This window comes from Rhipicephalus microplus, chromosome X (assembly GCF_043290135.1).
Source record: "Rhipicephalus microplus isolate Deutch F79 chromosome X, USDA_Rmic, whole genome shotgun sequence".
Lineage (NCBI taxonomy): Eukaryota > Metazoa > Arthropoda > Arachnida > Ixodida > Ixodidae > Rhipicephalus > Rhipicephalus microplus.
In genome coordinates this window covers 168,528,598-168,541,652 of record NC_134710.1, presented here as the reverse complement: position 1 = coordinate 168,541,652, position 13,055 = coordinate 168,528,598, and the positions used below count along the sequence as shown (strand labels likewise).

The 13,055-nt window shown below is 40.7% G+C and overlaps 1 protein-coding gene across 8 annotated transcripts in view; it reads left to right on the top strand.

Moving 5' to 3' along the window:
• The window catches only part of LOC119177140 (enhancer of mRNA-decapping protein 4), a 99,823-nt gene that overhangs the window by 72,951 nt on the left and 13,817 nt on the right, over nt 1–13,055 (top strand). For all 8 annotated transcript variants that reach the window (XM_075878176.1, XM_075878184.1, XM_075878180.1 and 5 more), the window contains 4 exons: nt 4,153–4,403; nt 4,518–4,673; nt 5,604–5,707; nt 8,322–8,487. In XM_075878176.1, coding sequence (XP_075734291.1) covers nt 4,153–4,403; nt 4,518–4,673; nt 5,604–5,707; nt 8,322–8,487 — 677 coding nt within the window. The remainder of the gene's footprint in view (nt 1–4,152; nt 4,404–4,517; nt 4,674–5,603; nt 5,708–8,321; nt 8,488–13,055) is intronic.

Sequence of the window (13,055 nt, the reverse complement as noted above, 5' to 3'; positions counted from 1 at the left end):
TATAGCGTTAACAAGTTGCATTTGTAATGTCTTTGAAAAAATAATTAATTGCCACCTACTCCACTTCTTAGAATCAAACAAACTGCTAGACCCATACCAGTGCGGGTTTATAGAAGGCCGATCCACCACCAATCATCTCATATGGATTGAGGCACGCATACGTTAAGCTTTTGTTCATAACCAGCTTTTTCTATCTGTATTCCTTAACATGGAGAAGGCTTATGATACGGCGTGGAAGTTTGGGATATTGAGAGACCTCTCGCATATAGGTATAGGTGGTAATATGCTCAATATTATCGAAAGTTATCTGTCTGATCGTATATTCCACGTTCGAGTTGACAAGTTCTTGTGCCGAACATTTGTACAGGAAACCGGAGTGCCACAAGGAGGGTACTGAGCTCCACACTCTTTATTATAAATACGAGCTCTCTTCGTCTGTACATCCTTCATAACATATTTTACTCTGCATATGTTGATGACATTAGGATAGCTTTTCAATCGTGTTCCCTCAGAATCTGTGAGCAACAGGTTCAGCTTGCTCTACACAAAGTGTCTACATGGGCTGAAGAAAATGGGTTCAAAGTTAACTCACAAAAAAACACATCTGTCCTGTTTGCATGGAAAAAGGCTTGTACCCTGATCCTCAGATTGTCATGAAGGGCAAACATCTGCCTGTAAACACAGAACATAAGTTCCTAGGTATAATCTCGGATGAGAAACTAACGTTCGTGTCACATATCAAACATTTTAAAAATAAATGCATGAAAACAATGAATATCCTGAAGGTACTGTCGCACACATCCTGGGGCAGCGACAAAAAGTGCTTCATGAATCTGCACGAAAGCCTTGTGCATTCACGCCTTGACTATGGTCTACCATTCAGCCTCGCCAAGGGCTCTGAAAATGTTGGACCCTGTTCATCATCTAGGCATCCGGCTTTCCACAGGCATCTTTAGAACAAGCCCAGTTGAAAGCCTTTATGTATAATCAAATGAGTGGTCACTCCATCTACGGAGAACATATTTGTCCTTTACGTATTTCCTAAAAGTGAATGCAAACAGTGAGCAGCCCACATATTCCACCATCAACGACTTGTCCAGTGCTCAACTTTTTTGCAATTGGCCCACAGTGGCGCGCCCTTTCTCGCTGTGCATTAGAGAGTTGGCTGAAGAAACAAACGTCTCGATGCTTCAACGCCTTATTCCTCTTGCGATGCAACTCTCACCGTGGCAGTGACGGCTTGTAGGGTGTGATAGATATTTCTTAGAAGTAACAAAACATGCGCCTATTGTACATATATGTACATATTTTCACGAATTGTAGTTCAAATACACCTGTCCAGAATTCTACACTGACGCCTCCAAAACTCGCAATTCTGTGTCCTATGCTGCAATCGGCCCATTCTTTTCAGATTCTGGTGCTCTGCATCCCAATACAAGCATCTTTACTGCAGAGGCCTATGCTATGTTTGTGGCAGTCAAATGCATCAAAGAATTAAAACTACAAAAAGCAGTAATATACTCTGACTCCCTGAGTGGGGTAAAAGTGCTGAAAACCCTGAAAAAACATGAAAATTCTGTCCTTGTCTCACTTTACTCACTCTTATGCACAGTCTACACACTGAAACAGCATGTCATGGTGTGCTGGGTGCCAGGGCACTGCGAAATAAGGGCAAATGTATTGGCGGACCAGCTTGCTGCATCTGTCCATGAAAACGCTGCTGATACTTCCCTAGCTGTCCCTCCACTATAGACAAAAACCCCTGGTAAAACGAAAACTCAGAGCGTATTGGCAGCGTTTATGGGACACACAAACACAAAATAAGCTACATGTCGTCAAGCCAAACCTTGAAGACTGGCCAGCAGTATCCAAGTCACGCCGTACACAAGTAACATTTACGAGGCTATGATTAGTGCACACACACAGTACACATGCACATCTCTCCGATGGTGATCCACCCATGTGCGACAAATGTGGTGAACCCCGTACTGTCCTTCATATATATTAATACAATACAGTGAACTAGACCCTATTAGAAAAAACATTTCTCATTACCCTACCGAGAGCAAATGCCACTCCATTCAGCGATGTTCATTGGTAGGGGTCCTTTTTTCAGCCTTGAATCACTCTCAACTTTTTAAAAAGATGTTCAATCTTTTCACGTGATTTACCCTGGTAATTTGAAGCACGATCTCTGAATGGAGACCACTGCTGTGGTAGATGCATCACAAGAAGCACCTGACTCATGGCCCTTGGAAACAGTGGCGTAACTAGGGGGGGGCAAGGGGGTACAAGTGCCCCGGGCGCCACTAGGGAGGGGGCGCCAAGCCGAGTCCTCGGGTTGGCGCCCCCTGGAAAGGTTGTCAATGTTTTTTTCCGTAAAACCGCCTGGAAGGGGGGAGGGGCGAGGTTGTAATGTACGACTGGAAGTGGGGATGGTGGTGAAGGAAAGGGTTGCCGCAATGGCTTTTGCATCGGGAAAAGGATCCTCTATTTTCATTTTGCTGCGCTACCTCCGTGCCTTCCCATGACCCTCGGCTAAGCTTTGTTTTGTGCTCCGCAGCACTGGGTTAGATGAGTTTCAGCGAACCCCACCAGCCTCCCAAACCACTTACTGAAAGCTTCCCTGAAACCAACCACGTACGTAAACAAAATAAAATAAAAAAGTTCGAATGCACCTTTTTTGAGTAAGAACAGAAAACTCCAACGAAATAGCCGATCGTCCAACGACTAATCGTCCACGCAGCGGCGGAAGGAAGGGCGAATATAATCCGTGACCTCGGCACCAAAGGCTAAACAAAGGCGTTTATTCGCAGAGTTCTCTGGAGGAAAGACGGAGAAAGCGTGACACGACGGCGACGTTTGTTGATTCCCTGCATCGCGGGCGCCAGCAAAGCAATAGAAGGGCGGGGGTCAACGTTTCCCACATGCCATCCACCGCCATGGGCAGGTTCATCCTTTGGCCCAAAGAACACGCACCTGCGAAAAAAGCGCAGAGCGTAGTGTACCCGACAGCATGTGCCGACTGCCCCGCTTCGTACGTTGGAGAAACCAAGAACTTCCCTGAAAGAATGCGGCCGCACAAGGATGACCTCCATCAATGGAACAGCGAACGGAGCGAAACGGCAGAACACTCCGACCAGTTTAACCCCCATACCAGACCCGAGGGCGCGGTGTCTAGCTGGTTGCTTTGTTTTGTACTCACCCTGCATTCCTTGGGATGCACAAATAGCGCGAAAGCTTAGGTACGAGAAACTTGGGCCTGGGAAGCGCCCGTGCCGTCAAGATTTTTGCAGTGTGGACTGGAAGAGAACAATGACGGGTAAGGGACTTCCGGAAGTTTGAATAAAAAAAGAAAAATACTATACAAAAACGCGGGCGTAGCTCATCGAAATCAGAACTGGTGGCCCTTGGCCTCCGAAATGGCCCGCCGCGCGCCAGTAGGCAATCGCGGAAGCCTACATTAGCGCTTTTAATGGGGGGGGGGGGGGCGCGGAAATTATCACGGGCATAATGAGGGGCGCGGAAATATATTTGCCCTGGGCGCCGTCCTATCTAGTTACGCCACTGCTTGGAAACAAAGGCGTTTCATGAGAAGTGTTCGTACTGCCTCTTCAAAGCTTTTAATATATCACAGCCTTTTGCTGGTCATTTTCACTACACACATTACATGTCACAGTCATGATTTTAATACTTGTATGTTTTACCCGCTTTTACAGGGAAGAATTCTAGGCTTGTATACAGACACTGAATGTATCCACTGTTGACGTTCATCACTATGTACTGGCACTCTTTGGCCACCAAATGGCCCTTGCACCAATAGAAAAAAAGAAAAACAGTAAAAGGGGGGACTAATGAACATTACATAATAAAATAGGTGTGCCTGCAGTTGCTGTAATGTTGTGAAGTCTTGCACATGTTAGAAATCTAATGTGATCAGAAATGTAAATTTCTGATCAAATTTTTTATTAGTAATGCAATAAAATTTCATTTGTCATACTTTAAAACAGTAGTTTTAGCAGAAAATATTTCTACTTGATGCTATTGTACATTCTTAAAAACAATTGTACTTTGACTTTCAAAACATGTATGAGCCTAGTATTGATACTTCTGTCTAGTTTTTCACGACTAAGTGGCATGTCGCTTTTGCAGAGACAGGGACACTGTGGAGGGTAATGCACCTCCGACTACTGAAAAAGAAACTGCTTCTGCAGTAAGCAAGATGAAGCTCACGATGTCTAAACTGATAGAGGAGTTTGACTCTCTTTCTCAAATTGTAAGTGGACTCAGCACTCAACTGGATCAGCAATGTCAAATGACCCTCAAGATCGAAAAAGACATGTTGCATTGGACCACTAAGCTTTCATCCTTCAAGGCTACAAACAAAACATACAAATTTCACTGTATCCTTTGAAGGCATCATTTTCTTTTATTTTTCTCCTTGTTTTATATTACTGTCCATCATGGGGTACTATATTTTTATTTGGCTGTTCTTTTCTTTGACTAATGCATGTTAGGTGAGAGAGCAAAAGCTTGCGTTCATCAGATGACTGAAAGGGAGCAGGTTAGCATTAATAGACAAGGATACATTGTAGCCGACAAATTGTCCACCATACTTGCCCCTCGCATTGAAAATCTTATCGCTGTTGAATTCAAGAAAAGTGTTGCTCCTGGTAAGTGGTACTTTTCATTTTTGAAGCGAATATACAGGTGCACTGAAATGAGTTTAAACTGCTACATTTTTTAATGCTTTTTACTTAAATTTCTCTGTAGTAGGTATTAATGGAGAAAAAATTAATTTCATTGAATTTTAAAGTTCATTCCAAAATATTCTTGTCAATGTCACTAGGCATCACTGATTTGGAAGTGTTCTCTTGCGTTTTGGCCATATTGTCTCCACAAAATTTGCTAAAACTTGTGCCTGGCCTCCCTCAAGCATCAGTATAGTTCATTTTTACTTAGAAATAAGTAGGCTTTTGTAGGTGCTGTCATAATCTATGACATCCCAGTGAACCGATGCGGGAACTTCAGGGTGGTGTTGCAACTTGCATTTTCTTATTCCACATTTTTTCATATAACCAGGCTTGTCCCAACTAGGGTTGCATTTTGTGAAATTTTCCACTGTTTTTATGAAGTCACCAATGATTACTGGGAAAAACATGGACACCAGAGCTTCGACTCAGAGTAGGAATGCACAATGATGCCGCAATAGTATAATTTTTTTAGCAAGGAAAATTCATATAAGTTGCCAAGTTGGCTTCTTTTTATTTCGTACTGTACTGCTCGTCATTTTTTTTTTTTGCTGATCAATGTGACTGTGTCGAAATCTGTGGATGCATGAGAAACTGTTGCTAAGTATAATTTTTGTGATTGGACAGACCTCTGCTAGTGGTATAACTAGCCTGTTTAGAATCGCAGATATGCAGCCTTAATAGTTGTGTTTATTCACAACTTTGCTTTAGCACTACAAATTGCAAGCCAATATATCCTGTGTAGCTTTTTATTGCTAAAAACTTCGCAATGAAGTGAACACTCAGCATGTGAATTCTGCACATTTTGTAAATGCCTTGTTAATAATTCTCTTCTCACATGATTTTTTTCAGCTGTTCGTAAGCTTGTCGAGTCTACAAAGCACGAGATTAAAAGGAAGGCCAACAAAACTGAAACTCTTGTACAGACTTGTATTAGAAATAGGTTCAGGAGCAAGGTTGGTTTATTTGTGCATAGAGTAATGAAACAAATTTTTTATAGACTTTGTATTGAAAATAGGTTTTCCATGCTAAATTAGGCATACTCACGAAATAAGACAAATTAAAACATTTTATGCTCTTTAGGTATGTGTTCAACTGGTGTAACTTTGTTTTATTATTTGGCAAAATTGGTCAGGCTTCATTTGCTTTGTAGGTTAGTGTCTTACTCATTTGTCTTGGGTGACAAAGGTAGGGGGTGGGTGCACTTCTGGTACTGTGAGCCTTTTTTCAAGACGCATATGAAGTTTCATGTATCTAAGGCGAAAAGAAAGTAGGATTAAGGCCTGCAAAGAGCATGTATCTGCCATTTTGTTTTATGGCTTAGTAAACTCTTTTTTTACCATAAAAAAAGTGAGAAAATGGACATTTTTTATGAAATACCTGGGAAGAAATTTTTCCAGTTTGAAGAATCCTCCAGTTGCAATTGCAGCATACCAAATTATGCATAATATAACACCCTTTCCAAAAAATATAGTATGCATAGAAGGAAATTTATTATAGAACATAATAAAAATTTGAAACTAATTTTTGCTGCCAGTTGGTAAACACAATAAAAAACACTGCTCATATAAAAATTCAAAATAAATAACGTTCTGGATATACATAAATGACTAAAAAATCGTACAGAAGTAACAAATTCTCTATAAAATGCTGCTCTTAACATCCATAAAAAAAATCTGAAACTAGGTACTGCTTTATTGCGCATGCCATGCAATAAAGCATTTTGTATTTTCATTGAGGCCCAAGTGAGCTCATGCTCTTTTTGCACAAAATTTTAGTTTTTCAAATTGTGTGGATGTGTCAATGCAGATGAATGCACAGATTGTAAACAATGCCCATATAAATCAGAAGTCAAAGGAACTTTATCAATTTTTCTGGTGTAATTTCTTTCCATAAGCCACGTCTGTGTACCTAGGTTAGCATTCGTGAGTATGAATTCAAGCATATTTATTTGTATTTTTCCAGATTGTATTGCTCACTTCAGCAGTGTAAAAAATAATGAAACTATGGACAGTCTTAAAACTTTTTGTACCACTCCATAGTGGAGGGCCTAGATGTGCTCCGGGCAGCCCTATTGATGTGAAGAGATGTTCACAGCTGATAGGAAGACCTCATGCCTGAGAAACGTGGTCATTGCACCTAACCAGAGTAGCTCTAAGGTTGCCCACAAAGGTTGGCAGCCATGCATGGCGGCGGGGACTACTAGGTGTCATTAACAAAACCAACTACTGAACAGCTGCGTAGTTTTGGTAGAATAAGAATTCCCAGTCTCCAAATAACGGCTCTCTCATGAATATCTGGCATGAACTTTGGGTAATTATTTCCAGACAACATTGATACAAGACTAGAAAGAGTTTATTTGGTAAGGGAACTTTGATGGTGGTGAAGTATAAATACAAATGGCCAGCATTTCTCTTAAGTGCATCAGCCATGCTTGCTTTCCAAACAACACACACACATTGGTTCACTGAAAGGCCTGCCGAAAATCACTGTCAGAAAGTGCAGCGTCTGGACTAATCACCAGGAGGAGCTGAATGAAGGAGAAATAAATGTGATATGCTGAAGTTTTTGAGTGACAGCACCGATCAGCTTTGCAATTTGAATATAGGCATGGTAACAAAAGAGCTAAAACAAAATGTTGAATGGCTAAGTAAAAGCTAAGACACTTGCAAGAAGCTGTCCTGCCCATGTTGCTGCCAGCTCATACATTCTGCAATGAATCATGTTGTCTCAATGCTCACATTGTCACAGTTATGTTGGAAGGGGCCATGTGTTCATAGAGAACAGTGAAGAAAGGACGTTTCACTGTATTCTTAATTTTGATTGGTGCAGCTGAAGTAACAGGTGCAAATTAAAATTCATGCTTTTATGTGCATGAGTCTTGCAGTCTGTACAAGTGGAGCTTTTGCGACTTCCATTTGTTTTACAACTGGTGCCAATATTAGAGGAGGAGGGGATGCTGCCGGGCGGTGGTGCCACCCCAGTTTCGAAATTCTTCCTGGCATTGCGATCACATGGTCGTGAAAAAGAAAAGGTGGGGGGGGGGGGGGGGAGGATTTAAAGTAAAATTTTTGGGAAGATTTACATGTGGCATCATAGTGTTTGTTGTCAGTAGCAGCTCATATCAGGAAACAAAACTTTCTTTGTAAATTACTACACCAGTGCTTAGTGTGTAGTTGTATGGCATTCCTGTCGGGTATGAACCATGTTTTACTGTACCGGAGTTTTTCATATTAAGTATTCTATTTAGTCTGACTGGATTTATTATATGTAGCTTTCATGTGCCAGTAGTACTAGTACTGTGGAGTTTACTGCTGCACATATTTTTCACATTGGTCTACACTAGCATACAAGATTCATTGTGTAAATGTCTGTTACAATTCGTCCAGATTGTTTCCTTAGCAAGAGCCGTGAATCACGTTTACCATAATTTTTCAAGTGTGTGTGACCCATAACACATAGGTTAACCTGCCTTGTTGTTTCCTTTTGGTTATCTTTAGTATGATGTGCATAGTTTTTGCTTCTAATGAAATGTCAATCTTTCACTGAATATGTTTTCTTGTCATGTAGGCAATGGCTGGTACACTGACTCGGACCATCAATCCCCCACTTCGCGTAGAGATAAATGATGTGTGCCGAGAAGTTTTGCAGAACAACTTCATTCGAAAAATAGACCTTGTTTGTCGGGACATATCCTTGCAGCTCTCAAAGACATTTGATCAGGGTCTTAAAGAGAGTAAGTATTACGATTCTCAATGTAACTTCAGCTTGTATGGTTTAGAAGGGCCTTTAAATACATTTCTAACAGTGTAATAACCTCACCAATGAATAGCCTTTCAAATATTTTTAGAATCACTTCTAGCATAAATGGAGTTATAGGTAGTTATTGCACCCTGATCAGCTTTTTCTGTTCATCTTCACAAATGCTGTGGCAGCAGAATGAGGAGGACTTTTTTCTAGCCACATTAGTTATGTCCTTCACCAAGCCCCAACTAGACATGTTCTTGTGGTACATAAAGATAATGTCAAGGGGGTGGTGCCCTGTCCAAAAGTTGTTCTATCCCCGTGCATCATGACCTGTTGCATTTTCACATATTTTCTCTTAATAAAGGCATTGCTACAGTTGAGGCATGAAACACTCTGGGTATGTTGGGCAGTTTAGTGTTGCTATGCACTCACATTAACTTACCCACTGAGATTTCAGAGCTTATATTTATCAGAACATTTCTCCAGTGAGATTATGTTAAGAGAGTTTATTGTGGCACTAGTGATAGTTACCATGCTTACACTTAGTAGCAAAAGCATAAGCACAGAACTATTGTGCATTTGCTAGTTGCACAACAGAATGGAGTGGTAGCTTCTGTTAGGATGCTCCAGTCAAGCCAATGTACATGAGTATGAGATGAAAACTGGCCTTTTCTTGTGCCAGCTTAATCAACAGTCAGTAACCAAATCTATATTGCTCATTTTTATGCACTTTAAATTGGTGCAATATGTAGTAATACATGTGGCCGGTGCAAAGAAACTGAAGGAGAGCTAGCATGTGTTGGCAAATGTGCAAATGCTGTGAAACGCAAATGATAGTACTGTTAAAGCACACGAGGCAAGTGATTGATTAAGACACATAGTCTTTGAAAGTGCATGCAGTGATAGGAGTTTTATGTCCCAAATCACGATATAATTATGAGGAATGCCGTAGTGGGAAACAGCAGAAATTTCGGCCACCTTGGATTTCTTAATGTGTGCCCAAGTATAAGTACACGGTCCTCTTGAGAAAGTGCATGCAAATAGTAGTATTTGGTGCCATCTTATATGATTGTGGGAACAGTGCATGACACTGATGACAGTCAGTTAACACTGCGAGAACATGGACAAAATGTTTCCTTCATTTTGAGCTTGTGAACACAATTTTCGTTTAGTAACTAAGAATTAGCAGAAACACTACTACTGAGAGTTTTTGCAACCAAGGAATTGGCCAGTATTTGCCGGGCCCATTTGTCAAGTAATCAGTTCTATGACATTGTGAAAGGGAGAGGGAGTAATATTTTTGCCATTTTTGCACGAGATGGTGAATTCCTCACTACAGACAGTTCAATAGTAGTTGGTCCTTGTGTTTTTCAAAAGCGTCACTTACACACCTCCAATATATTTTTTAATGTATTCAAAAGGTACTGCAGTGCTGATCTCCTGTGTAAACTGTATGAGTCTAGGTATGGTGCAGGCATTTGTGCTTGTGTGCTTGCACATTGTGCATGTACAGTGCTGTGTGATTGAAACATGGCATCAGATTTTTTACTATAATGACTGGTATACTCAGTTGGTCAAAATAAGTGTCAAGTTGTTGTGAATCTGGTTGCTAAAGATAATGTTGACTCTTAAAAATCAAGTGGTATGTAAGAAACCATTGACATTAAAAAACAAAAATCAGCTATGCATTTCAAAGATCCATAACCCATAAATAGTCTCTGAAGAAATACACTTTTTTCACTGCCCTTTTCTGGATACAAAAAAAAAAGTAAAGGCCAGGACTAGCTGATTGGCTACACTTTGAAGGGAATCTTTTGCTTGCTATTGTAAGACATAGGTACAAAAATATTTATGAGAACGAACAAAAAATAATGCCAAAGAAAGTGTAGCATATATTACTAGTAGTAACTGTAATATAAATGTGAAAAAGAGTGGATAAACGGATAACTTCCCACTGGTACGAACCAAAACTGTGACCTTCGAATAACGTGTTTGATGTTGTACCAACTGACCTACACTAGCGGTCATCTCCCCTATCCTGTTTATTAGGTATATATATGTGTATTTAAGCCTGGGGTATATATACCATTAAGGCAATAGTCACGTGTCCCGCTAAATAGGGAGACAATCGCCAGGCTAATTCCGAGAGCTGATGTATCAGCCCCCTGAACTGCACCACTAATGCAAGGACAATTTAGTGTTGGTCTTTTTGGCGTTTCAGCAAACGCTAGCTGTGGTCTAAAGAACAAGACAGAGCCGAGAGTTGATAACAAAACCAAAAATATATTCTCAGATAAGGCAGAACAATCAACAAACAAACATGCACACTCGGCAGTTATCAATACGACACCTCTCAGAAATTACTCCAATAAATTCAAAACAACGGACACAATAAACAACTTGGGCTACATTGCAATCTCATGCATTAACTATCCAAGCACACTTATGGACTAGAAAGTTCGTCAAACAAAATTAGTCTAATGTTCTTGGAACAAAGCTTGAATGTTCTCTTCCAGGCAACACTCACTCAAAGTCCAGCGTCAGTTGTCGTCCCGCTGCATCCGAAGTTTTTCTTCCAGAAAATTCTTTCATTTTCAACTGACCGCATTTCAATAACAAAAACTTCTTCGCCGAAAACACATTGGCCATTCATGCGCTGCTACTGAAGAATACGTCTTCGCTCATTGGCGGTAAACACGCATTCTTCTCCTGCTAGTAAGACAAGCCTTCGCCCGCAGGTGGAAAACGCTACATCTCCTGATCGCCTCCATCCGCTGCTCGGTTCTATACATCTGTCCTGGGTTCTCGAAGTTTCGTAGGTGCAATGCACAGCCAAAGCTGGGGAAGGGGCGGGACCTTTCTCGAAAACTCCGCGACTCGTGACGCAACTAAAGACTCGCCCCTTTCGATATTTCTAGAGATCGCTAGGCGATAAAAAGAGGTTGGTCGGCATGATGGCAGCATCTTCTATCGCGTCTGCTTGGCGCCTGGTTTTGACGTAGCTATTAGAAATCGGAGGCGCGCTTTCTAGAGCACTCGTTTGCGATAGCGATGCTATACCAACTGAACTACACTGGTGGTCATCACTCCCTATTCTCTTTATTAGATGTATACGTATTTATGCCTGCGGTATATATACCCTCGAGGCGTAACATCTATAGATGCTGCATCTCAAGATGCATTGGCTTTACAATGTGTACATTGTTTTTGCCAGTTTCTTTTACTGGTGGGAAAGGAAGCGCAAGATACAATGCATTTGAACAATGCATCATTTGAACAAGATACAATGCATCATTTGAACCTTCTGCATAGTCAAGATGTCTTGACTTACCACAATGGTCTGATTATGACTGCAGCCAATCACTTTCGTGAAAGCACTGCGATGTTTGACGAGTCACTCGACGTGTTGCCTTCCAGGACTAACGTCATAGGTATATTGTTTTTCTTTGCTTGAAATGAACACAGTTGAAAACAAATTGCGTGTTTAGAGCCCAAAATTTCTTTCTTTCTGTTTAAAAATCGAATATGAATGGCTGCTGAATAAATAAATATTTAAATACTATGTAGATCTAAATTAAGATAAATTATCAAGGATTTCAAAAAATAATGTTTCGTTGTAGCTCATCGACATTGTTAGCATAAGTAAAAATGGTCGTGTCATCTGCATATAAGATACAATCTGTAGCGGTCAAAACATTAGGTAGATCATTAATAAATAGCAAAAAGAGCAGCGGGCCAAGGATTGAGCCCTGAGGAACACCTTGATTTACTTTCTTAGCTGCTGAAACTTTACCGTCAATCTGAACAACTTGAGTGCGATTGCAGAGATAACTAGATATAAATTGAAGTGCAGGGCCAGTTATGCCATACGATTCAAGTTTATGTATAAGAATTTTGTGATTAATTGTGTCAAAAGCTTTCGTTAAATCTATGAATACGCCACCAACTACGAAGCCTTGGTCGATTGCCCCTTTTATTTTATCGGTGAGGGTTAGAAGCGCAAGCTCAGTGGAATAGCCAGGCCGAAAGCCGTACTGTTTAGATGTCAACAGATTAAACTTTGTCAGGTAGGATATTAATCTTGTATGCATAAGACGCTCGATTATTTTGCTGAAAAATGGAAGAATACAAATGGGCCTATAATTACTCAGAAGTTCGCGATCACCTTTTTTGTGAACAGGTGTTATTCTACCAACTTTTAGGGAATCGGGAAATATGCCTGCTTTAAACATCTTGTTAACAAAATTTGCAATGACAGGAGATAGCTCACTAGAGACTAACTTGATGTGGGATGGATGAACAGAGTCAAGACCAGGTCCCGTGGACCTGAGCGAAGTTATAACACGAAGAACTTCCTCTGCACTCGTTGGTCGCAAGAAGAAAGAATAAGGCTGGCGAGGTAATGTTGGTAATGGGGGATTTCTCAGAGATTCACAGGTACTGCTAAAATACTCACTGAACGCATTGGCGATATCAGTTGGATGGCTGTATGTTTCTGCTTCAGTTCTAATTTTCGTTATCTGCTCACGACATTTATTATTTAAGAATTCGTTTATG